The 27,854-nt window shown below is 43.0% G+C and overlaps 1 protein-coding gene across 9 annotated transcripts in view; it reads right to left on the reverse strand.

Moving 5' to 3' along the window:
- RALGAPB (Ral GTPase activating protein non-catalytic subunit beta) overlaps positions 1 to 27,854 on the reverse strand; it is a 116,411-nt gene that overhangs the window by 27,768 nt on the left and 60,789 nt on the right. For 4 of the 9 annotated variants that reach the window (XM_040330293.1, XM_040330299.1, XM_040330298.1 and 1 more), the window contains 9 exons: positions 26,572 to 26,739; positions 22,474 to 22,588; positions 22,216 to 22,360; positions 20,888 to 20,952; positions 18,886 to 19,012; positions 13,119 to 13,127; positions 10,652 to 10,785; positions 5,524 to 5,706; positions 302 to 456 (listed from right to left, as the gene is read on the reverse strand). In XM_040330293.1, the coding sequence (XP_040186227.1) occupies positions 302 to 456; positions 5,524 to 5,706; positions 10,652 to 10,785; positions 13,119 to 13,127; positions 18,886 to 19,012; positions 20,888 to 20,952; positions 22,216 to 22,360; positions 22,474 to 22,588; positions 26,572 to 26,739 (1,101 nt within the window). The remainder of the gene's footprint in view (positions 1 to 301; positions 457 to 5,523; positions 5,707 to 10,651; positions 10,786 to 13,118; positions 13,128 to 18,885; positions 19,013 to 20,887; positions 20,953 to 22,215; positions 22,361 to 22,473; positions 22,589 to 26,571; positions 26,740 to 27,854) is intronic. The other 5 variants (XM_040330296.1, XM_040330301.1, XM_040330294.1 and 2 more) reach the window with 3 other exon arrangements.

The following is a 27,854-nucleotide window of genomic DNA, read 5'->3' on the forward strand; positions in this document are numbered from 1 at the left end:
ACATATCTCAATGCATTTAATGCCAGTGATCACCAATTTTGAGATTGGATCAAGCAAAAAGGAGGCATTAATTCAACATTCTAAAAGTGTACAAAAATTTAGAACAGTAAGTGACGTTTATGTTATAACTCAACATACTATATGTTCGGTACCAGAACTCAAACCTTCTTTTTCTCTGTATGTAATGCAAAGATAAAAAAATATCACAACATTGCCTTCCTACAGATGGATGCCTACAGGCCTGACTTAAAATCCACATAAACACGAATGATATGCAAAGTCATCAAAAAAAGTGTGTTACCATGTTAAGGTGGCTTCTGCAGCATCCTTCACCCTCATAGAGGCTGGATTGTGCTCCTTGTCCCCTTTGTATCGCACCTCTAGCTGCTCGGGATTTCTGGACTTGCTGCCGGATATTCCCAGCTCCACAATTTCCAGAACCTCTTTCAGACAATCCTGGAGATGGAGAAAGGTTATCAAATACAATGTCACTAGACTGGATCAAGGATAATGAAGGTAGGAGGTGGAAATTATGCAGTCAAAGAGATCCTATTCAGGTCTCTAAAAAAAAAAAAAAAATCACCAGGTTCCTGCAATACTTGACCCCTATGGTGGCTCAAGTCTTCGCCATTCCTTCTGTTTCAGCGCTGCAATCTTTGTCTGTGAATCTTCAGCATTCAACACTTTCTGTGGATTTGGTTTCAGATGCCGTTTCCCTATCACATGCTGTGGTTACTTTTTCTAAACCATGCTATAGGACTTAGTGGTGATAAAGGGGCTAGAGGATCAGATCATGGCGAGTATACCAACTTTTCTATTGCAGGGAACTGGCGCTTTTGTTTGTCTAGAGACGAACCTGGCCTAACCCAATTCCCTTCTAAGGTGCTGAAGCACAGGCAGTTGTAGCTCCAAGCATCCGAGTCAGTTTTTAAACTGATCTGTGTGATTCTGGAGACCCTTGGATCCCAGTTTCAGGTGGCATAGGGGCCTTGACTTCTCTCCAAAGAGACATTAAACTTCAAGCCTCTCAGTATTAAGCGCCTCCCCCCACTGCAATTCAACTGTAAAATGTCACAGCCTTTACTGCCCAATAAAGTTTAATTGGCAGGGGCAGTGGCTTAATCCTGGCCTGGGAAGACGTGGAGGCGCAACGTACCACCTGGGAAAAGGATATAAGGTGTTCTACAGTAACTGTAATTAATCTATAAACCAAGAAGTATTCTTAAACCATGGGTCATATGCAGCAACCCCACAGGCAACTGGACACTGGCAAATAAACTTGTTAGGGCCACCCCTAGAGTGTGCCATATTATCCTGCCACTCCGTGAGGCTCCATTTTTTTTTTTTTTAACAAGCATAAAGGAGTAATCAGAAATTTTTGGTCTGAAAACCACTTTGTTCTTGTGTAAAACAAGACAGGGCTTCCAACAAGACAATGCTGCCAGCACAAACATGTATAACAGATGTAAAGGCTACAAGAAAGCTACCTTATAAATTGGTCTTCCAACAAAAAATCTCCAAATGGTTCAAAGGGATGTCTTAAACACAAAGCACCAGGTGAGATCCCAAGGTGACACAGAAGGTCAAGTTGGAAGAATCTCCCTAAGTAAGGTCTTGATAATGGACTGAAAGGGAGTAACTTTTGGCATAAGATGTATAAAGCAGAAACCTGCCCTTTTGAGGGTATTTAAAGCCAGATGCTGGCCAAAACTAGAGTAAAGAAAGGTCAAAATACAAGTGGTAGATTATTCCCTAGTGTTCAGCCGTCTGTCTTTGCACAGTGCAAACAAAGACTTCCATGTGCAATGGTAAATCACATGAGAATTAGATTTTTTTTTAAAGTTGGCAATAGGGTAAAAAATACCACTATTCTTTAAGACTCAACTGCCATTAACCCTTTTGCTGCTAGACCATGCACTACACATTTAAACTAAGGTGGCCAGACCATTTTTGCAATTTTCCCATTCCCTTTTTAATTTCTCCCTTTATTTGATTACTTTTTCCTTTAAAAGACAGGTGTTCTGTACATCCTCGTGCAGGCAGTCCTATTCATGTCAATTGGGAAGTAGCAGATGCAAGTACAGATCTGACATCCGTGCGGGTGTCGGTGCATGGCTCCAAACGCAGATGGTGTGCGTTCAGGGACATGCACCCACACGGATGTGTCCCAATTGACATCAATGGGACTGCCTGCATGAGGATGCATGAAACACCTGTATAGGTAAACAAGGTCCCGCAGCAGTCTACCACGCGTAAACGAGGCCTTAGGCTTTGTTTAGACTTGCAATTCGGGGGGTGGGGGGGGTAATGCATCGTTGAGCTGCGTTTCTGCTACCCGCCAATTACACCCTCTTAAGCTGCAATAGGCAGCAGACAAGGGTGTTTGCACACAGAGACTGCAATGTTTTGTGCCAGTGAAAAAGTTAGCTTGACTTGCAGCGATGCCACCCACCGAACGCTACACATTCAAATCAATGGGGGAAGCTCCGCAAATGCCCTGCAACTGCTTGCAATGCATGCGGTTGTGGCTCATTTGTCGGCAAAAATGGGATAAAACAGGCGGTGAGGAGGAATTGCATCTCTTCCTCACTGTCAGTCTCCGGAGCGTAGCCTTGGGCTTCAGAGGCAAGGGAGATTTAGACGCATGTCTACATCCACAGTACAAAGTGCACTGTAGATGAAGAAATAGTAGTCTGTATACAGACTCCTATTCACACTCTGTGTACTGTTCACTGTACACAATCAGCACTGAGAGACACAGGGGGCAGTTCAGCAGCTAGTAAAGGGAAGTGGAAGGGATGAAACAGTGGGTGAGAGGTACAGCAGAAGAGGAGGTGGGTTGGGAATTTTAATAGCGCCGATCAGCTGATCTGATTGATTAGAGCTGTTGGGTTGTTCAGCAGAGGCCATGAGCTTATAGTATAGCAGAAGCGTGAGGAATGTCAGGCCAGTAGGGCGTATGGACCTGGCCAGCTGGAAGCAGTGCTGTAGATCTGTACGCCGTACGGACCTGGCAGCAAAAGTTTGGAAGAGGCCAAGCTCGTCTGCCAGAACTTTGAGTATGTCTGTGTACCACATTCTTCTGGGCCAATTTGGTGCTATGAGAGTCAATGAAACCCATACCTCGTCCTGTGCAGCAGTTGTACAAGAATCTTCGGCAGAGGGAAGGCATAAACCAGCTTGAACTATACCCTAGTCATCACCAGAGGATCCACCATGAAGGCTAGAGGATCCCTGGCCTCGGCTACAAATTTGTTCAGCTTGCTGTTGAACCCGGAGGCCAGGATGTCTGCAACTGGTATTCTCCACCTTTGACAGAGATTTTGAAAGATCACTGTTTGCAGAGTCCACTCCCCAAGGTTTAGGCACTGACAGCTTAGGAAGTCCACCTGCCAATTGTTCAATCCAGGAATGTGAATGGTTGAGAAATCCAAAAATGCGAGTCACCACCCAGGAGCGTATCAGCCTCGTTTCCAAAGAATTTTTACATTTTAGTAGCAGAGCAACCTGCTTTTGTCAAACAGGCTGCATGCATGCCTGAGAAGGACCCAGAGTCAGGCAATGGGAGTGGTGTGGTGTCATAACACGACAAAGCTTCGGACAGGGGACCAGCTACTACCCTGAGCAGAATGCATGTTATTCAGCCTTTTTGTCCCACCTGCCTTGTTCCTGTAATCTGCCATACCCAAGTGAGGGAATACATAGTGGGGTACTTAGGAGTGCAGAATAGATGGGGCTGTGGGTGTCCAGATATAGAAGCTGCTATAACCCAGGCTCTGACCATGTTCCTGTGGCTGTTAATCTACAGAAGATGGCAGCAGAATTGCAGCAACGTCCTTTGTGTGTTTTTGACAGAAAAGGAAGATGGGAAAGCATTATATGGGAGGCATGGGACGAAAACCTGCCTCGTTTAAGTTGCATGTGCCAAGAAACATTAAAGACAGTGGATAACACCCAAACCCACTGCCTATAGAACTGGATAATATGCTATGCACTGCAGATTGTGTTAGTAAAAGCCAGGGACCAGTTTTAACACACAGAGAATGACCGTTTTACCTTATCCAAATGCTGGACCTATTAGGAGGTCCAGGTTTCACCTGTCCTAGTGGACATACGCCCCTGAAGGGGTCTTTAAGGTCTAGGTACCAAAGAAACGGACCATGGCCCTTGGCCTGTATCACACCCTGTGTCCAATTACACATTGCACTACATGCCAAAGTATATGCATAATGCAGATTCAAGTGTCCAAAGCATATACTGCAGGGTGGTCCCTTAAGGTAACCGATCCAGGACAGTAATCAGTCAAATTTGGATAGTAGCTTCAGAGAAAGAAAAAACATGGTTGGAAAAACAAAAAACTCTCCAGGAGAACAGGTCCAAACACCCAAAGACAATGGCAATAAAGTGTAACCTCACAGAGGGGGCGCGATTAATATATGTACTCTGGGGGCAGCCCTAGCAATTTTTTTTGCCATTGTCCACTTGCTTGGGGGTGGCTGAATATGACCTATGGTCTAAGAGTACAAGTCTTGTGTCCTGTACAGGATAAGATCTACCCAAGTAGTTTTCATAGTTTCTGATATCATATGGCAGTTCTTTAAGCACCCCAAGGTGCTGCACCTATTTAACAATGTTATAGTGAGTACCGGATCATTTTACATAACATGACCCGGAATCTGAACAAAATGGAGCAGTTCTAATATGTACGAGTAGGTTAATGTTCAAGGCTGCATAATCACATAAATGTAAGCACTGTACTAATTGAATGGCTACTTTACTTGGTAATTTTATTTTTAGCTTCTTGACTAGATTGTTTTCCAGTAACCAGGCTGTTTGCTATAACTGTAGACCATTCGTTGCCTGTAAAACCTGCTCAAAGACTATAGCTGACCCACTTTCCAGTAACCCTGCCTGAACTGAAACTCGGCATCTGACAACGGTGTAAGGTAAATACAAATATAAGGTTCCATTTCTAGGAGGAAATGATTGTTATCTTTGGAATAAGACGTGGCCTAGATCATACAAAATCGAAGGAGTAAAGCAATCACATTTTTATTCTATTTTCTAACCTCTACTGGAAATTATAGTTCCAATTTCACCCTTTGCTTTCCACCTGGTTTAGTAAATTACCCAAGTAAGATGGCCCTGTATTTCAGGACTATAAACGGTTATCTCCTCAGTCACAGACTGTATGAAAACCAACCTTGAATTAGCTGAGATAGGAAAGCACAGGAATACAGGCATTTCCCCAATACAAAACAAAAACTACCGGAAGATTTTCAGTTTATTTAGCAGCTGGTTAAACAAGGGATGCCCAAAAGATTGTATGCCAAATTCGAGGTTTTGCATTTACTGGAAATGCTGATTTGTTTTAACTGCAGCTTCTCCTCAGATCCCAAGAGAGAACAATTTTATTTATTTTTTCCAACAAAATGGAGTTACTTAATTTAGCCTAATACAATTCATGAACAACAACTAAAGAAGGAAGTACAAATGAAATATTTGTGAAAGAAAGCAGGTCACCTTTTCATTTAACATGTCGGGGTGCTCGGTAAGCCAGACGGACAGGCACTGAAAAGCAGCCACAATCATTGAGTGGAGATCCCGCGAGTGATGTGGAGCTGGCCGCGAGCACTGATACACTATATACAAACATATTGAGCTCACTGCCCTCTTCCTGTCTGCAGAGTCGATGTTCACCTTCACCTGGCAAAAGAAGAGCACAATGACTTTATTAGTGCAGTTCTAAACACAAGCTCTACACCTGAAACCAACTAAACTTAATTAAAGTATGAAGTATGAGGATATGAAAAAAAATCAAACCTTCATTCTCACCAATGTGATGCTGCAGCTGTATCATGTCAGCCATGAAACAAGAACCGAGTGATCACAAGACCGCTGAACACATGACCACTGTCAATCACTGCTCTCCGCTCCTCTAGTGTTCACTAGGACGCCTGTATGGAGAGGGGGAGTCACAACTGGCTCTGCCTGTCAGCCACATGCTGAGGGGCAGGGCCAGCTGTCAACCACATGCTGAGGGGCAGGGCCAGCTGTCAACCACATGCTGAGGGGCAGGGCCAGCTGTCAACCAGGCAGCCAGGTGGGTCCCAACAAAAATGTTGGGATCCTTCCAGAGCTAAGTGCGCCCCTGGCCCAGTTAGTTGATAGTGGACAATAGTCTGCTATCAGCTGACTCTGGGTCACAGGAAAACAAAAATGTTAAGTGTACTCCCGTGACACACAAGAGTATGGCAAAAACCTTTCACCATACTAATAAATGTGACCCAGAATGTGAGGCCCTGAAAAAAACAGGAGCGGTCATTACTGACTTATTTTTAAGGGTACAAGGGCTGTTAAAGGCAGCCAGTAAATTCTGAAAAGTTTAAAGCCCTGTCCTCCCTTCTAATTTCAGGTCCACGTCCTAGTCTGGATGACAGAACCAGAACCTATACTTTTAAAGGATAACTAAACTCAAAAATTTTATACATTGCAGTTTACCAGTTATTTGATGTGATGGCTGGATAAACAATTTTTTCAGGAAAAATATATATATATATATATATATATATATATATATATATATATATATATATATATATATATATATATATATATATATATATATATATATATATATATATATATATATATATATATATATATATATATATATATATATATATTTTTAGCAAGTACAGAAACAAAATCTTTTTCTTGAAGTTCATATAACAACAAAGGAAGTCTTCACCTTCGATTTATACTGCCGCCTACAGGAGTTTTCGATGTTGGCAAATAAAAACCTTTCCACTACTGGTGCCATGATCATAAACACAGAGGGGTAGGATCTCGATGAAAAAAAAAAAAAAAATTTTGGGGGAAGACAAAAATCTGATTCTCTCTCACCCACTCAAGGTCACAGGAAGTGTCCTTCAGGACATACAAAAGCAATCGAACTGAGGGGTGGGCAACACAGCAAAACAACTGCCAATAGGCCCAACATGCCCATGCAAAGCTGGCACCAGAGAAGGCTGCAACCAGGAGACCAGGCGATTGCCTAGTATAATGAACCAGGCTTTGACTAAAACACAGACCTGTCCAGTAAAGCACATGTTGAATGGGAAGGAAAAAACAAACAAACAATCCATCCAGAAGGGTGGAACAAAATAACCTATAGAGATCAACAGGGAGTTAGTACCTGAGAAATAGAGGCCAACAGCCTGAACCATGGCCAAAGAAGAAGAGAAGCTCTCTCTGGCTCAACAAAAATTATATCCTAGTTGAGGGAAAGACAGACCACTATCCTAGGCCAGAAGAAATTTCTGGGCCTCTTATCGGATATACAGTATAGTGCAGAGGCACTGCCTACCAGAAAAAAAAATCCCTGAGGTTGAATAATGGTAATATCACTACCAAGTATTGTAACTGTGGTTCCGGAGCAAAGAAGCAAGCTTCGATCCCACAGAGTCACAATCTACAAATGAGAATCGGCACATAAGAACTGCCCATACAAGGATAAAGGCGAGGAATAGAAAATTTGTGAACAAACTGGGTCAAAGTCACATGTTAAATCTTGCTGAAATGTCTATCTTTCAGCATCAAGTTGCAGATTACAAATGCGCCGGACTCCATGAATCCAAAAAGGAGAGAAGGGGTGGGCTCCCCTTCAGTCCACCTGTCCTCATCTATCCATCAGAATGCATGAGTCTCCATTGTGGGGACACTCATAGTTTAGTGTTCGGACCACAGATTCAAGGGTGCCGTGACGTGGCTCTGTGGCTCACGCATGCGTTTGCAAATGCGTGCGGACAAAACCCCTGTTTTTAACACATCATACTGTTAGACAGGGTAATTGGTTGTCTGCCAGCTAGTCGGTAAGTAGGCTTGGTTTTTTTTCCTGGGCATTCCCCAGGCTTTTGTTGTTTTCAGAGGATTCCTGTACCTGTTCAACAACCAGTTAAACCAGATATCATGGGCCCCCCCCCTCCGATATCCTCCACCTGCACCTCAGGCCCTGGAACCCAGGTGTGTGAATCACTCCCCCATGCAGGCTTCTTACCCCAGACCTTTTGGGTGGCCAAATAACCAACTTTGGGAGGTCTAGACGTGAATACTTCCAAAGGAGAGAAAAAAAAGGAAGGTGACCGACCTTTCTTTAGATTTTCTATGCTGGAACAGGTTTCCCTGCAGTCCTGCACTTGAACCAGAGTTTGCACAAAAAAAACATATGGAAGACTAATGGAGATGCAGACCATCACAGCTGAAGCGTAAGGCTCCAGACATCTTCTTCAGAGGCTTTATCAGGGAAGGATCCGCTGCTGCAGTTGAGAGATGTTTGAGGAATTTTGACCATTCTGCCACGGTTTGAAAAATTAAAGTCACGGTCCGAATAAGGCGAAGGGCAGGGTTCCGCCAGCAACAACTAGATCCTAAAGAGGCATTCCAACTGCCGATAAGTAGAATTCTTGCATGTAGGTACAAGTTGCAACTGCCCTTGTGATTTCGCTATTAAGAAAAATCACTCTCAGATCCACAGTGAGTGTAGACCACTGTTAAACAAAATCATTTTCAAATGGAACCAAGTCCAGTAAAAACTTGAGGGATGTTAAGGGCACATCAGTGGGTTTCCAATCCTCAGAGCACTTCCTACAAGAGAAGGTGCAATAGGAAGGTCTTTGCAGATATATGAGATATGAAAAGATCAAGACCGGAGACAGCAGGCTGATCTTCGAGATTCAGAGTAGTGCATACCGCATCAGCCAAAACAGTCCCTTAATTCGAGAGTAATAGCAGAAGATTTTGATTACTCAAAGATAATCGGGTAGAGACTGGAGTTACTTTGAATCAGAAATATTTACTGGGACCGATGAGTGGGTAGATTAGTAATGGAATCCACGGGAATGCACTTAAAGCCTCTGTGGTCACAAAGTCTTGCCTAACTGTAATGGAGGCCTTGGCCGACAATGTGGGGGACTTGGCCCTACCCGAGTCGAAAAAGATGTTAAATCAGAGCTTATAATCCAAAAGTAACAGGATTCTAGATTGCAGATGTCTGTGCCTTCCTGGAACAACACTTCCCAGAACCATTACCGGAGTGTAAGCTGAGCTCACCCGTTGCAGTGGGGCCATCCCCTCTGCATCTAGAAGCAGATATGTTGCAACCATGGTAAAGTAACTAAGGCTCGGGTATAAGTCTCCTAAGATACTCATGAAGTTCAGACAGCTGAAAGCAGGTAAGGGTCGGATGGCTAGAGTTGACCAAAGTCAATTTAGGTGAGCAATAGGAGATGCACATGGCTATTTCCAAAGTATCAAATGAGAAGACGCTTCCTCAACAGTGAGTGGTGGGAAAGAGTGCGGAGCATGTGTGCATCACCACTTGGCGATAACACCAGCACTCAATCCCTCAATGTTAACCCCTTTTGTATAGAAACCAGTAGAAAATGGGACGTTTGAAAGCACTAAGTCAGGGATATGCAATTAGCGGACCTCCAGCTGTTGCCAAACTACAAGTCCCATGAGGCATAGCGAGACTCTGACAGCATCAAGTATGACACCCAGAGGCAGAGGCATGATGGGACTTGTAGTTTGGCAACAGCTGGAGGTCCGCTAATTGCTTATCCCTGCACCAAGTGATTCAGACAAGTCCCTGGTAGTCAGCCCGATCGGCCTGCTTACAAAGCGAGTCATCAGAGAAAGGGCCTGTGGTTAGGCAATGGCTCTGGTCCTGGAACACAGTCCATGGCTAAATTGTTATAATAAACTATAAGAAAGTGGTTTATGTGCAACATCGTTCTTGACTCACTTTCAGGCTAGCCCTACAAAGTCCAGTCCGGGCACTCAAAAGCCAGGCTGTGAATAGGCTGTACCACAGAGCAACAATAATAGTGACTAGCAGAGATGTAAAAAATGTATTTTGATTTCATAAAATAAAATGAACAAAAACAAAAATGGTAGCAAAAAATTGGGTTCGACTTTTCCCAGCAGAGGCAAATAAAATATGTCCATCCTCCTCATACAATAGCAAAAAAACTGAGGCATGCTGCTGCTTTTTTTTGTTTGGCACAGTCCAATCTACCCGTAGGTGGCAGCATAACCTGAAGGCAAAGATTTCCTGTTGATCCTGGAAGAAACGCAGTGTACTTATCAGAAAGCACAACCTACTCTTCTGTAAACTACCAATCCCATCAGATCCAATGTAATGCAGATTAACAAGACAGACATGTTTAAAGTCCAGCCTGGGTGATAACCAAAGTTCCTACCACAGATATCTGCAGTAGCTTTGATTACATCCTGCTTTGCACAAATGCTGAGCTTTTCCAATCTGCCTCTCACACATTGCTCTTGGCCATTGAGGCTTCCCTTCTTAATAGGCCAACATGAATAGGTGAGGGTGGGAAGAACTATGCAAGCGCTACAAACAGGGGTTTTAAACTGGCGGCCCTCCAGCTGTTGCGAAAATACAAGTCCCAAGGCCAACAGTTACAAGCATGACTCCCACAGGCAGAGGCATGAGGGGACTTGTAGTTTCGCAACAGCTGGTGGGCCGCTAGTTTGAGACACCCGCTCTAAAACCACCCTAAAGCAGGATAACAATACAGGTTTTTAGGTTAGTTTCAAGATGTTTATTGTAGCAATTACAGATACTGACCTTGGCGAGTCCAGACAGCAGCTCCAGGGCAGCCAATGAGATGCTCATGTCTGGCCTCCATTGTGCGTTGAGTCTTTGGGTGACCAGGTGGATGCTGCGCATGAGTAGACCGGCAGCTGTATCTGTATGAAGAGCTAGGATGTAACCGCAGAACCAGTGCAAAGCCAAGGAGGGAAAACAACCTCTCGTTAGTAACAGGAAGCGGACAGCCCAGGAGCAGGGCGCAGCCACAGAGCACAGAGACCAATACAAACCGGGAACAATTAACATTTCCACTCCCCATTAGGCGACACAAGCTGAGGTTAAATCAGTCCACAATCAGGTATATGGGCATGTTAATTCACAGCAGACACATTACAAAGAGACACAAAGTATCAGCACTAAGCGCAGCTGCCATTTCCCGAATACCACCAATCAGATCCAACTCTGCACTGGAAAACAACAACTGGAAGTGAAAGCTAGGACATGACTGGTGATTGTGGGAAATAACATTTAATTACTTAAACGTAAAAGTTTTGCACACTTAACATTTAATTTTTTGATATTGTTGGAAATCTTTTTTTACTTTTAGCTGCCAATAGTACCAGAAAATGATATTTAAAGTGGGGCTAAAAAAATCAAAAAATTACGAACTAATGCAGCCAAGCCATCACACCACAAGAAGTGGTAGGCTGCAATGCAAAAAAAAAGAAAAAGTTTGCTTTTTGGTTGAATACTGCTTTAATTATGTAGACTGTTTTGCATGTTGACAAGCACAGGGTGAAGAAAAAAAAACGGAAATCAAGTCTTTCATAGCAGAGTACAGTCTGGGCCGAATGTGGGTCTAAGCCACACAAATGGTGTTAATTAAGAGTTTGACTAAGGACCGCAAAGGGGGCTTAATCATAGCCTCTGGGTGGGTGATGCACATAAGAACTAATGACCATTGTGGCGTGTCCATTTCCATTAAATAAAGTTAGTTGAAACACCAATTTTGACATGGCTGTGTACAGGGCCGATCCTCCCTATAGGCTCACTATGCAAGCCGCTTAGGGCCCTGCAAAGCTGCAAAGGGCCCCCCAAATTACTAGAGGCCCCGCCTGGTGAGAAGTCATTTTCGCCCCCTCACCCCGCTTCTAAATTCGCTGGCTGAGTCATTTCCGACAGCAAAACACCCCCTCCCCCCGCTTCTCAACTTTCTTTAATGTGACATGTCACTGTCGTCAGCGCCCCCCTGATTCCCATTTTTAATGTGCCATGTCTTTTTGCTTAGGGCCCCAGGGAGGTAAGGATCGCCACTGGCTGTGTATGGCCATATTACTACGGTGAACATTAGCTACTTTGCCCAAGATGGGCCAACCAGAGATACTCTACAGAGGTCAGAAAATGCATACAGTTATTGCTAATCCAACCATAATCATCCAGATTGGGTGGTCAGCACCTTATGTCCATAAGCAGAGGTTAGAAAGGTGCAAATGTTCCAGAAGCACATTTGAGAGGCAAAACTGTGACAAAGATAAAGATTGTTGATAATAACCTCTATTCCCCATTGTTATGGATTCAACTATTGTTCTATAACTTTGCCATACCGGGCAAAGTGACAATGCTTCTGTAAATGATCAACCCCTTATATTCACCCTGCCTGCGCTCCATCTCAGCGCCTTTCTCCATCCCAGCCAGCAGCTTATACCGCCATCACCGTGGCATCGGCAACCCAGGAGAGAAGTGAAGTCACCATGTCTTATGCAACAGTGCTTCGGCCTATTCATTAGTTGCCAAGTCCAAGCACTACCGGTATCACAGGGGAGCAGGTCACATGCTCTGCCATACCCTGAAGAGCTGGTTAGTGCTGCCAGCTGCAATGGAGGAAGGTCAGCTAGGCAGGGCAAGCATAGGAGGGGGCAGTTGTGTTCTGCAGAGACACAGTCACTTTGCACCTCATGGACAATGCGCCAGACTCCAATTCATATTTGTGTACTACCCTTCCTATGGGATATTGGCCCTCTGATAATTACGGTCACAAGCTACCTCAGCTGAAAGGACACTACATATAAATGTAACTAGAATGGTAGTGTGCTTTCATTCTGCTCATTGTGGTCAATTTCTTCTTTCAATTATAAACTTTATAATACCCCTTTGTTACATGTATATCATTTTGGTGCAAGATTTGCTTGTGCCACCTGTCATTTGATTGGCATGCTTTTTCACTTGCTTAACTTTATACGATTTCTCAACTCTTCTTTGTTGAAAGAATAAAAACAAGTCTGCTGTCAATTAACATTTGTATTTGCATTATGACCAATGATGATAGAAACCCATGCAACACACATTCTGATAATGTAAAAAAGAAATGGATTACATATTAAATGAACTTCAGTGACCTGTTTTTGTTAGTTGTTAATTTGTATCTGGAAATTACTGAGTGGATTGGGTATACCAAGGTGAGAATTAAAAGAATTACAATAATGATAGCTGGTTGGATTGGTACCTGGATATCCTATGGGAAAGACAACAGTAAAAAGAATCAGGGTTATTTAATCCTTTTAGGGACCCTGCAATAAGCAAAACTTGAAATCCTCCTTATAATGCACTCTGTAATAGCAAGTCAGGGGGCCTCTCAGGAATTGCCATAAGATAATGAAAATCTAGAGAGGGCTGCAATCCAAAATGTCAGTGCAAATAAGTGCATCTGTATAGATAAAACATTGCCTATTTTACCTTGATTTCTGAAGACAGACGCTGACAGCTCAGATACAAAGGCCTTGTTTTAGCAAGAATGAGCAGCAGGAGGTAGAGACCTAAATCATGCGTTTACATTTTTATGGCAACCCCTTTAAAACAAATTGTGGAGCGCTCATCACACCCTTCTTTGCTGCAGTATGGTGGTTTGCTCTTCATCTGCCCCTCTTCTTATAAGCAGCAGAGAACCCAATCTTACTATTGTGTAGATCTGAACCTGCTCTATTGATGGCCTTTGGAGGACGTAGGTCCTGGCCATGGTTAATGTTTACGTGCAACTGTGCTAAACCACCAGCAGACATCAAACAGTGCAATATAGGAGTCCCCAAACTTGGAGCACTCAAGAAATATCCACTGCTGAGCTTGGCAAAGCAAAGCTCTGATACTTCTACTGCATTTTGTAACTGGTTCCCCAATGTGATATATAGCCTTATAGTGAGACACAGGGTGGGGAGGTGTGTGTAAGCATGACTTGCACAAGTCAGGCCAGCATTCACACATCACAGCACACCGGTTTGAACCTGTGAATCACAGGAGTGAAGTTCGTTCTGCACTGCTGTGACCTGTTTTCAGCAGACAGTAGGCTGAAGTCCGCTGTCTGCCGACATCACAAAGCTGGTCCAGGCTCGGGCAAGATTGTGACAATGGAGTCGGGATCCGCCTACATGCCTGGACTGGTACCGGGCTAAAACTCTCAATGAGCCGATGAGAGCCTGAGCCGGCTGCCCAGCACTCCAGTAAGCGTGGAGGTGCGGCAGATCAGAGAGCCAGCGACTGACCGTCACCAGCTCTTTGCTCTGGGAACTGTGAGAGTCAAGTGATCTGCAGTGTTAGATTGCTATTTCCTCGGTGTTAGAGGTGCCGGGGAACCAATTTATTCACCAAGACTGGAAAGTGCAAAATATGCTGCAGCGCTGCATAGAAACCAATCAGCTCCAGTTTATATTGCCAAAGCTTAATTGAACAAGCTGAAGTTAGAACCCGACTGACTACTATGCACAGCTGTCCCAGATTCTGAGTGCACTCGTTTTAGTAAATCTCCCCCAATGTGCAATTCTTCTATGATTTATCTCATATTCCTAATGTCACCAGGGGGATGTTTTCCTTTATTTAGTTTGGTAACCACCTGTATTATTTTTTATTTCACAGTATATTGTACTTTTGGGTCTTGCTTTTCTTCAGTATACTTTTTGCCTTTTTGGTAAATCTCCCCCATTGTCTTTTTAGGACCCATGTACACGGGACGCTGCTAAACGTACGTTCAGAGGCAGTTGGACGCTTTTTTCAAGTGCCTCTGAACCCGTTCAATGTTATCCTATGTGACCATGCATGTACATAGTCTCATTTATTGATGTTTTTAGGCAGTGTCGTTTAACAGCGTTTCTTTGAAAGCAAAAAAATGGGTTCCGATGCAGAAGATTTCCGTGTTTCAGACGCAAAAAGCGAGTAAACACGGTAACCCGCGTTTAGTTTATAGGCGTTTTTCGTCATTTTTTTTAAACGCTTCTAAAACGTAAATGCGGCAAAATGCAGCTAATAGCGGCAAAACTGACATTTTAAACGTGGTTTACTATCTATAAAGTTTAATAATTTAGGGGCAGTTGTAAAAACCTCCCGTGTACATGGAGCCTTAGGCCGCGTACACACCATCGGTCCATACGATGAGAATGGTCCGACGGACCGTTTTCATTGGTTCACCGCTGAAGTGGCCTGATTGTCTGATGTGCGTACACACCATCGTTCCAAAAACCGATCAGGTCAAAACACGGTGACGTAAAACACACGACGTGCTGAAAAAAAAAGTTCAATGCTTCCAAGCATGCGTCGACTTGATTCTGAGCATGCGCAGGTTTTGAACCGATGCTTTTGTGTACTAACCATCGGTTTGGACCTATCGGTCAGCGGTCCATCGGTTCGATTTTAAAGCAAGTTCTAAAATTTTTGTCCGAAGGACAAAAGACCGATGTGCCGTACACACGGTCGGTTTGGACCGATGAAACTGAACTACGGTCCGTTTTCATTGGTTTGGACCGATAGTGTGTACGCGGCCGCGAGAATGCTCTAGATACTATGTTAAATCAAAGTATCTCTAGGTGCTGCTGGCAGTTTTATACATCTAGAAACGGTAGAGATGTACTTTTTATTTTTTGCAAAACAATATTGCACAGAAAGAAAAACTCATGTGAAATAACTTGCAGAGTACATACATTGGAATTGGTCAAAAAAATAAATGGTGAATGGAGTCCTGCAAGCATGCCAGCCAAAAGTGCTGATGGCATTGAGCTACATTTCATAAAAGCATTAGCCAAGAATTTTTTTTTCTTTTATGTATTATGGAGCTACAAAAGGTGCTTAAACTTATGGACAAGACATCAAAGCATACACAGAACTAATACATTTAACACAACAATACATCCATGCTATGTTATTACCAACTACAGTAGGCAAACTAGAATATGGTATCATGCAACGACCCATCAGCAAAGCAGATGTCTACATATGATGCAACTAATACATCACTGTGATTACCTTGTTTTAATATATACATTTGCTGAATGAGAATTATTTTTGGCTACTATCCATTCAAAAAATAAACCTAATTTCCGGAGGATTTTAATGCTGACCGCACAGAGGAGGCCTTGGCTTGCCTCCAGATCTTTATTACGTTTTCCACATTGCCTTCTTATTGTCATGTCTCGCTTCCTGTTCTTAAAAGCGAATTGTAAATATTGGTATGGGCAAGTCTTTCTGCAGGTGACTTTTGCCCTGCCCAGTCAATGGGAATAATGAGCTTTGCTGATTGCAGAGCTATGTCTGACTTTGTAGGGGGCGTGTCCCACCTCTGCAATGAGACCACAGCTTGCACACAGAGTCAGGGTTCCGCTTTGCAACATGCTGGCAGGGAACAGGCTTTTCTAAAGCTGGGCATATTGTAGAAGAAAATAAAAAAAAATAACAAATTGAAAGGTTTGTCTTTATGGAAATAAAAGTAGGGCTGACCTGGGCTTCAATGGCTTGCTTCACGCATCTTAACCACCTAAGGTCCGCCCTATAGCAGTTTTTCTGCTACAGGGTGGCCGGTATGCGTATATATACTTGATCCAACATTTTCAGGTAGGAGGTGCGCATGAGCGTCGCCAGTGGCTCGCTCTTGCTGTGATTACACAAAGTGGGAGCCTATCGTCAGGTATAGCGGACTCTATGTCCACCGACACCCTCTGATCATCCTGCAGACAGAGAGCGGTGGTCTGTATATATAAAACGCCGTTCTGACAAGAGGGAAGAGATGATATGCGTGTCCCTGCAAAGCATCCATCCCTTCCCCTAGTGAAAGCACCTCCCACAGTGAAGTAAAACACTGGTTAGGCACACAGTTAACCCCATAGTTTGTAGACGCTATAACTTTTGCGCAAACCAATCAATATATGCTTAGCGGGATGTATTCATTTTTTTACCAAAAATATGTAGCAGAATACATATTGGCCTAAATTTATGAAGACATTTTTTAAATTTTTTATTGGCTATGTTATATATCAGAAAGTAAAAAAAAATGTTTTCTTCAAAATTTGACAGTGTTTTTTTTGTTTATAGCGCATAAAAAAAATGCAGAGGTGATCACATACCCCCAAAAGAAAGCTCTATTAGTCGGAAAAAATACATTTTATTTGGGTACAGCATCACACGACCGCACAATTCTCAGTACCGTATTGCAAAAAACGGCCTGGTCATGAAGGGGGGTAGGGGGTAAATCTTCTGGAGGTAAAGTGGTTAAAAAGTAACCACAGGCACTACTCCTTTTCTATTCTTTAAAGCCCAGCCCTCACAGTATTCTTCTATTCTGGCTCCTAAGAGAATCTAATCCCGCCTACACACGACCATTTTTCACGATGTGAAAAATTACATTTTTTTTAATGTGATTAACCACTTAAGACCCGGACCTTTGGGCAGCTAAAAGGACCCGGACAGTTTTTGCGATTCGGCGCTGCGTCGCTTTAACTGACAATTGCGCGGTCGTGCGACGTGGCTTCCGAACAAAATTGGCGTCCTTTTTTTCCCCCCCACAAATAGAGCTTTCTTTTGGTGGTATTTGTTCACCTCTACGGTTTTTATTTTTTGCGCTATAAACAAAAATAGAGCGACAATTTTGAAAAAAATGCAATATTTTTTACTTTTTGCTATAATAAATATCCCCCAAAAATATATATACATTTTTTTCCTCCTCAGTTTAGGCCGATACTACTAGGACGTATTCTTCTACCTATTTTTGGTAAAAAAAAAATAAAATAAAAAAATCGCAATTCGCGTTTATCGGTTGGTTTGCGCAATATTTATAGCATTTACAAAATAGGGGATAGTTTTATTGCATTTTTACTACTAATGGCAGCGATTTTTTTCATGACTGCGACATTATGGCGGACACTTCGGACAATTTTGACACATTTTTGAGACCATTGTCATTTTCACAGCAAAAAATGCATTTAAAATGCATTGTTTACTGTGAAAATTACAATTGCAGTTTGGGAGTTAACCACAAGGGGGCGCTGAAGGGGTTAGGTGTGACCTCATGTCTGTTTCTAACTGTAGGGGGGTGTGGCTGTAGGTGTGACATCATCGATTGTGTTTCCCTATAAAAGGGAACACACGATCGATCACAGCTCTCCCCGTTCTTCAGCTCCAGAGACCGATCGCCGGACTCCAGCGGTGATCAGGTCCGCGAGTCCCGCGGCACTTCGGACCAAGTTCGCGTGCACGCACGACCCCATAGCTGGGCTTAAAGTGCAACGTACAGGTACGTTGATGTGCCCAGCTGTGCCATTTCATGCCAGTCCTTAAGTGGTTAAAAACGATCGTGTGTGGGCTCCAGAGCATTTTTCGAGACGTTAAAAATGGGCATTACAAATTTAGAACCTGCTCTAGATTTTTTGCGTTGTTTTAAACGTCTTAAAAAATGGTTGTGCGTATGCTTTAACGTCGTGAAAAAAATGCGCATGCTCAGAAGTTATGAGATGGGAACGCTCGTTCTGGTAAAACTAGCGTAAGAGACTGAAAAGCACGAATCGTCTCTCGCCAAACTTTTACTAACACGAAATCAGCAAAAGCAGCCCCAAGGATGGCGCCATTCCAATGGAACTTCCCCTTTATAGTGCCGTTGTACGTCACCGCGCTTTGCTTGAACATTTTTTTTTCACGATCGTGTGTAGGCAAGGCAGGCTTAACAATAATCGGGTTGAAAAAAAAAAAATGTGTTTTTTTTCTAGATCGTGTGTACGCGGCATTAGAGCTCTGCTGTCATTTGACAACACTATCCTCTATGCCAACGTCTAGTGGACACTAATCAATTACAGCGCAACAAAGTTAACTACATCTATAAGCGCCTGGACAGCTGCTAAGCTGATAGAACTAAAATGCATATGAGAGAAGCTGCTATAGCTGCCCTTGCATGATACTTCAGTTCGCCTAGTCACCAAGACACAATTTATTCATTCCTTATTCTCCTCTAAGGGAACAAGTCTTACCGTAGTCCCGCATGAGCGCTTGTGCTGGCCTCTCACTGTCTGGTGTAGTGGGCTCAGTGCTGCCTCCGCTGGCTGTGCTGATGCCGCTGTTTGTTCTGCTGTGGCTTTTCATCTGATTATTTTCAATCTAAATACCATAAACAGAAAATTACCAAAAAAACAAACAAACTTCTAGAACAGTAAAGTGCCATATACGATAAGTTTATAGTATATCAGCTTCAACAAGAGAAATATGCTACAAAAAAGGGCGACAAAACGTATCATAGCAGGATCGCTGTAGCCACATTCACCTCTCCCTCTTGCACCAGCTTGTGGGAATCCATTAATCGCCACAGTCCATCTACATGAAGTTTCTCTGCCTTCAGGGATGGGTGAAATAAAACTCCACATGGATTTGTTTCAGCATACAGCAATTAGACCTTTTATTTCTTTTTTTTGCAATGATTTTTCTTTCAAAAGTGGAATATATACAGCACAGTATACTTCCATGTGTTACTGAGGCTGTGGCATATTCATCACAGACTGTGAAAACTCAAACTGCGTCAAACTGGCAGCCTTCCAGCTGTTGCGGAACTACAAATCTCATGAGAAATTGCAAAGCCGACAGTTACAAGCATGACTACCACAGGCAGAGGCATGATGAGACTTGTAGTTCTGCAACAGCTGGAGGGCCGCTATTTTGACACCCCCTGGTCTACATCATGGGTCCCCAAACCCCCAGGATGTTGACTGGTTCCGGTCCGTGGAAGTTTAGACATTAATGGCTGTGTGTCGAGTTATTTTGAGGGGTCAGCAAATTCACACTGTTATACAAGCTGTACACTCACTACTTTACAATGTAGCAAAGTGTCATTTCTTCAGTGTTGTCACATGAAAAGATATAATAAAATATTTACAAAAATGTCACTTTTATGAGATACTGTGTATTCATTTCAAAAGTACTTTGCTGGACAAAAATATGCGCATTAGCAGACTGTAAACACTGGGTATTCAGAGATATTTATTCCCATAGCCACCCCTCAGCCTTTTGGTTGGTCAGATGGTCTCTGCCAACACTTGACGTTGAAGAATGGAGAACTGCAACCATAGTTAACAGCTCCCTTAAAATCAGAGGAAAATCGTGGGTGCGTGTTATACGCCGAACGCCTGCCTCGGCGGGGAAACAGGAAACAAGCGTGGCTAAGATGGACAGAGCCGGATGTCCTGTGTACTCGGCTCCTCTTGCAGTCACGCACAGTCCCCCCTCTCACCATTGGACCGATGTCGTGTCCATCATAGGAGCCGGGCCAAGGGGAGGGACTGCGAGACGAGCCGAGTACACAAGACATCCGGCTCAGTCTATCTCGGCGGCGCTCGTTCCCTCTTAAGCAGGCAGATGTGTGGGCAAGGCTGCAGGTGGACACTGTTTTGGGGCAAGGCTGCAGGTGGACACTGTTGGGGGGGGGGGGGGGGGGGCAAGGCTGCAGGTGGACACTGTCGGGGGGGGGCAAGGCTGCAGATGGACCCTGTCGGGGGGGGGGGCAAGGCTGCAGATGGACCCTGTCGGGGGAGGCAAGGCTGCAGGTGGACACGGGGGGGGGGGGCAAGGCTGCAGGTGGACACTGTCGGGGGGGGGGGGCAAGGCTGCAGGTGGACACTGTCGGGGGGGCAAGGCTGCAGATGGACACTGTCGGGGGGGCAAGGCTGCAGATGGACACTGTCGGGGGGGCAAGGCTGCAGATGGACACTGTCGGGGGGGCAAGGCTGCAGATGGACACTGTCGGGGGGGCAAGGCTGCAGATGGACACTGTCGGGGGGGCAAGGCTGCAGATGGACACTGATCATTCTGCAATGATGGGCAAGGCTGCATTGGTGGGCATTTAAAATGTAAGTTTTTTTCCTTAAACTTCTCTCCTAAACGCCGATAAATACGGTACTTTAACTACATTCACAGATTTTGAAAAAAATAATAATAAGGATTCCACAAAGTAAAGCACATTCTATATGAACAAAGCTTTCTTACCATCTCCACCTGATTTCCAGTGGCTTCTAAAAATGCACTATCTTGAACAATGTTCAGCATTGCACCTAAAGCAAAAATTTGACCAATGAAGTTGAGTTACTAATATACATACTTGGTCATTCTTAACCTAACATGCAAGATTCTACAGGGGACATGGTAATATCTGCAACATCCTAAAATTACTCCGGGCATAAACCAAAAAAAAAAAAAAAGAAATGCCAGACCAAATTCAAAACCGCTTTGATCCCTCTCCCCTCTCCCACATCAGTTCACTCCATGTGGACCAGAGCAATTTTGAAATTAGGATGCATTAAGGTAAAAAAACACAAAGCTTTACAACCCCTTTAACCACCGGACCTTTAGGCAGCTAAATGCCCAGGCCAGGTTTTGCGATTCGGCACTGCGTCGCTTTAACAGACAATTGCGCGGTCGTGCGACGTGGCTCCCAAACAAAATTGGCGTCCTTTTTTCCCCACAAATAGAGCTTTCTTTTGGTGGTATGTGATCACCTCTGCGGTTTTTATTTTTTGCGCTATAAACAAAAATAAAGCGTCAATTTTGAAAAAAATGCAATATTTTTTACTTTTTGTTATAATAAATATCCCCCAAAAACATATATAAAAAAAAAATTTTCCCTCAGTTTAGACCGATACGTATTCTTCGACCTATTTTTATTAAAAAAAAAAAATCGCAATAAGCGTTTATCGATTGGTTTGCGCAAAAATTTATAGCGTTTACAAAATAGGGGATAGTTTTATTGCATTTTTATTATTTTTTTTTTTTTTTACTACTAATGGCGGCGATCAGCGATTTTTTTCGTGACTGCGACATTATGGCGGACACTTCGGACAATTTTGACACATTTTTGAGACCATTGTCATTTTCACAGCAAAAAATGCATTTAAAATGCATTGTTTACTGTGAAAATTACAATTGCAGTTTGGGAGTTAACCACAAGGGGGCGCTGAAGGGGTTAGGTGTGACCTCATGTCGGTTTCTAACTGTAGGGGGGTGTGGCTGTAGGTGTGACATCATCGATTGTGTTTCCCTATAAAAGGGAACACACGATCGATCAAGGTGCGACAGTGACAGTGTTTACACACAGCTCTCCCCGTTCTTCAGCTCCAGGGACCGATCGCGGGACTCCAGCGGCGATCAGGTCCGCGAAACCCGCGGCGCTTCGGACCAGGTCGCGTGCACGCGCCGGCGGCGCGCGTGACCCCATGGCTGGGCTTAAAGTGCAACATGCTGACCACCACTCGCCTATAACACAGATGTTTTTTTCCATTGAACATGTGAGTCTTGTAAATCACAGAGCTATAACTCACCCAAAATCATCTGTGTGTTGTTGGGATCTGTCTCGGTTTGCAGGGCTCCTATGAGGATATTGACCAGCCTGAGCTTTAGCGACAGGAAGGTAACAGGCTTGTCACTGCCGGAGTCGTCATTACTAAATTTACCTTCTAACAAAACCTGTGAATGAAAAATTAGAAAAATGTTGCTTTTATTTTATGCCACAGATAAAAAAAAAAAAAAAAAAAGAAGACCAGAATCTTAAAAAACGAACAAAAAACTCTTTTTATTACCTCCGATTTCACAGTCCCAAAATGGTGCGGCAAAGGCAGCAGGGACAGTAGGATGTGAATACTAGATCTCCTTAGTTCTGTGGGGTTTACATAGCTTTTAAATTTTGACAGCTCTCTGTAAGAGACGAGAGATAAATGCAAAAGAAATTTAAAATTATTTCACAATAAAAACAAAAAAGACAAGTTGGCATGCTGCAAATCTAAGCTCAGACAATGGAAGACTGCAGAGCACAAGTCATAAGTTACATAGAAGGGCTCAAACATATGAGGCTTAAAAACACCACATACAGGCAGTGTGTTTGTTTTAAACCGGGGTAAATATAAAATCAATGATGATAAAAAAAATAAAAAAAAATCTTATTTTTTTTATTTAAATCGGATGTTTTATTTTTTATCAAATTTATTTTTATAAAATGCTTTTGGAGTATAAATACATCTAAAGCTATTTTTCTATTTAGGATGCATTAGTTTATTCAGCATGAAATGGAGCTTAGTTATATAGCATGAGGCTGTATATTCTGCAATATTTGTTTTTTTTTGCAAACGTATTCAATGAATTCAAGCTCTGCAAGCTGAGATAACATGCACTACATTGATTAATTCACACAATTTCATAGTAACCATGAGATAAAACAAAAATTAGGAATATTCCTTTATCCCATTATTTTACAAATTTATGTACTTTGACAACTGTATGATTGAATGTGTTCTGATATTGCCGTTTTACTAACCTGACAGTTTATTATTCTAAATAGGAAACCTTCATTTTGTTTGCAAATATTACAGATTGTAACAACCAGCAAGAATGAGTCCTTACATTTAAAGAGCACCTGTCATTTCAGACCCATCGTGGCAGCGCCACATTGTTGCGTCACTGGGACTGTCGGTGAGTCAACAGCGGGTCAGAGGAGGAGCTGAGCTGCTGGGGGACAGAGATGACAGTTGCTCTTAAAAAATTATGATGTAAAAGTGGAGGTTCACCCTAAAAACAAGTATATACCATTCAATCCAGCATACTGCCGACATGTACAGTATGCTGTTTTTATTTTATCTTTTTCGGTTTACATACCGTAGTATAGGTATTTTCCCCCCGGCTTCCGGGTAGTGAATCCGGCGGGAGTGGGTGTTCCTATTCACAGACTAGTGATTGACGTATGACAAAAGCTTCACCCCCGGCGCATAATGCGCGTCACCAGTTTCCGAAAGAAGCCGAACTGCAAGTCGGCGCTATACGGCACCTGCGCACCGACGGTCGGTTTTTTTCGGAAGCTGGTGGCGCGCATTATGCGCCGGGGGTGAAGCTCTTGTCATACGTCAATCACTTAGTCTCTGAATAGGAACGCCCACTCCCGCGGGATTCACTACCCAGAAGCCAGGGTCAAAAATACCTATACTACGGTATGTAAACCGAAAAAAAACCCCAGCATACTGTACATGTCGGCAGTATGCTGGAATGAATGGAATATATTTGTTTTTAGAGTGAACCTCCGCTTTAAATTGAGCCTTTTTACTAGCAATTTAAATCATGATTTAAATCGACTTGATTTAAATCAAATCCACCCTGTTTTAAGACACACCAATATGTTAGCCTATGTGGCCAATGCGTTTACAGGCATATTTAACCACTTGCCGACCTCCTCATGTAGATATACGTCAGCAGAATGGCACGGACAGGCACATGTACGTACCCGTACGTCCTCTGCTTGACGTGGGTGGGGGGTCCAATCGGGACCCCCCCCCCCGCTACATGCGGCGGTCGGTAAGCCTCGGGGAGCGATCCGGGACGACGGCGCGGCTATTTGTTTATATCCGCCCCGTCGCGATCGCTCCCCGGAGCTGAAGAACGGGGAGAGCCGTGTGTAAACACGGCTTCCCCGTGCTTCACTATGGCGGCGCATCGATCGAGTGATCCCTTTTATTAGGGAGACTCGATCGATGATGTCAGTCCTACAGCCACACCCCCCTACAGTAGTAAACACACACTAAGTGAACACTAGATGTTACAGCGCCCCCTGTGTTTAACTCCCAAACTGCAACTGTAATTTTCACAATAAAGAATGCAATTTAAATGCATTTTTTGCTGTGAAAATGACAATGGTCCCAAAAATGTGTCAAAATTGTCTGAAGTGTCCGCCATAATGTTGCAGTCACGAAAAAAAAATCGCTGATCGCCGCCATTAGTAGTAAAAAAAAAAAAAATGCAATAAAACTACCCCCTATTTTGTAAACGCTATAAATTTTGCGCAAACCAACCGATAAACGATTATTGCGATTTTTTTTACCAAAAATTGGTAGAAGAATACGTATCGGCCTAAACTTTGGGGAAAATTTTTTTTTTATACATGTTTTTGGGGGATATTTATTATAGCAAAAAGTAAAAAATATTGAATTTTTTTCAAAATTGTCGCTCTATTTTTGTTTATAGCCACGTCGGGAGCCACGTCGCACGACCGCGCAATTGTCTGTTAAAGCGACGCAGTCCCGAACTGTAAAAACCCCTTGGGTCTTTAGGCAGCATATTGGTCCGGGGCTTAAGTGGTTAAAAGAGCGTTTACAGGCAAAAAAACAAACAAACACACACACCAAAAGGTGGGTTTCTAAGAGGAGCTTTTGCGCATAATTTTTGTGCCAGGATAACTTTATATTCTGTCCAGTAGATTGCATGTAGGCTCAACAACACACGTACATATGCAACACAGGAGTCATTTTTTTCTGCCAAGTTCTGACAGAAGAAATCCAGGATTTTTTTGAGCATAAGTTCATACACCTGTGTGTAGGAGGACTACCAAGGAACATAATTTGCTTAGATGGCTGAGTAACTGTTTACGGATGCGGAATCTTGCAGCGCTCTTGTTCCGACACTTCAACTGAAAATGCTGTCTCTTATACATTATAGGTTTCTGTCATTTGCTCTCGTCAATTATTTTGAGGACATGGGGATAGGCAGGGGAAGAGAGCGAATGTCAGGATCCTTTATTGCATAAAAGCTGCAACTTCGGAGCACCAGAAGAAGAGAACTGTGCGAATTATCTGGAATGAACATCGGATAGGCACAGTAAACAGCAGTGGTCTGAAAACAGGATATTCATCATTAGATATCTTGTAGGACTTGAAGCAGAGTCATGAATGCAATTATTAAAGCTTAAAGCCCAGGTTCATCCTAAACTCCCCCCCCCCCCAGTTTTCAGTGTGATGAAGAGTAGGGCAATTTTCTTTCCTTCCTCCATGGGTAAATCCCACCTGCAGCGCTATTGCATTCCATCAGCGGGGATCACAAGAACTCTTCCCTGGTGGCAGAACACGATTAGTGTCGCCGGCTAAACCCAACGGCACTAATCATACAGGAAAAACCCGACAGGTTGGTTATACACAGATAAATGGACTTTTTTCGAAATTCAGCCGTTCCCTGTGTTCCATCAGATTAGGTGACCCGTTAGAATTGGTAACGGCCTAAACATACAGCCAGAGCTACAATGCAATGTTTAGATCAAAGCATATTCATGTGTTAGAACGGGCCAGTCAAAGTCCAGACATAAATCCAATTAAGAATCTGTGGCAAGACTTGAAAATTGCTTTTCACAGACGCTCTCCATCCAACCTGACAGAGCTTGAGCTATTTTGCAAAAAAGAATGGGCAAAAATGTCACTCTGTAGATGTTCAAAGCTGGTAGAGACATCCCCAAAAAGATTTGCAGCTGTAATTGCAGTGAAAGATCGTTCTACAAAAGCATTGACACAGAGGGGCTAAATACAAATGTACGCCACACTTTTCAGATATTTGTAAAAAAAAATTAAAACCATTTATTTTCCTTCCACTTCACAATTATGTGCCACTTTGTGTTGGTCTATCACATAAAATCCCAATAAAATACATTTATGTTTTTGGTTGCAACATGACAATATTTGGAAAATGTCAAGGGGTACGAATACTTTTTCAAGGCACTGTACAAGCACTTTTGTTATTTCTGCCCCCAGCAACCTGAAGGTAATCCTATACTTTCATGTCCTCTCACATGGACAGGAAACAATAGTAACTCTCACCAATATGGGCACAGGTGGCATTTAAAACCTGACCGAAAAGTCTCACAATAGGCTCACCTGTCTGGCAGAATAATTTCTAGTGCAGAAATAAAATAAGGAACCACCACATTCATCCCTTTAAGATCACAGCAGAAGAGAGGAGCCGAGTTGAGGATAATGCTGGCAAGTACTGGGTGACAGATAAATTCCCCTATCTGTAATCCTTGCACCAGGACCATGTAAAACCTGTGGAGAAAGGGATACTACAGTAAACAAATCAATACATCTACATGTGTAAATCAAGGAAAAATTGTGACATTTTAACATATCAATGCTTATCACATAGTTAGAAAAATGCAGCTGGAATTTCAGCAAATAGAGAAAAGATCAAAAGGATGCAGCTGTGCGACACCTACATGGACATTAACCACTTAAGACCCGGACCTTTAAGCAGCTAAAGGACCCGGCCAGTTTTTGCGATTCGGCACTGCGTCGCTTTAACTGACAATTGCGCGGTCGTGCGACGTGGCTCCCAAACAAAATTGGGTCCTTTTTTTCCCACAAATAGAGCTTTCTTTTGGTGGTATTTGATCACCTCTGCGGTTTTTATTTTTTGCGCTATAAACAAAAATAGAGCGACAATTTTGAAAAAAATTCAATATTTTTTACTTTTTGCTATAATAAATATCCCCCAAAAATAAATAAAAAAACATATTTTTTCCACAGTTTAGGCCGATACGTATTCTTCTACCTATTTTTGGTAAAAAAAACAAATCGCAATAAGCGTTTATCGGTTGGTTTGCGCAAAATTTATAGCGTTTACAAAATAGGGGATAGTTTTATTGCATTTTTATAAAAAATCTTTTTTTACTACTAATGGCGGCGATCAGCGATTTTTTTCGTGACTGTGACATTATGGCGGACACGTCGGACAATTTTTACACATTTTAGGGACCACTGTCACTTTCACAGCAAAAAATGCATTTAAAATGCATGGTTTACTGTGAAAATTACAATTGCAGTTTGGGAGTTAACCACAAGGGGGCGCTGATGGGGTTATGTATGACCTCATCTGTGTTTCTAACTGTAGGGGGGTGTGGCTGTAGGTGTGACGGCATCGATTGTGATTCCCTATATAAGGGAACACGCGATCGATCACGGCGCAACGGCTGGGCTTAAAGGGCAACGTACAGGTACGTTGATGTGCCCAGCCTTGCCATTCTGCCGACATAAATCGTCGTGAAGGGGTCCTTAAGTGGTTAAGGCCCGATTCACATGCGTGCGACATGCGCTCCAAGCCTATGGCCTGTCTCAATATTTTGGGGCTTACCCCAATTTAAAAAATAAATCAATTAAAAACC

The sequence above is a fragment of the Rana temporaria genome, chromosome 12 (assembly GCF_905171775.1).
Source record: "Rana temporaria chromosome 12, aRanTem1.1, whole genome shotgun sequence".
NCBI lineage: Eukaryota > Metazoa > Chordata > Amphibia > Anura > Ranidae > Rana > Rana temporaria.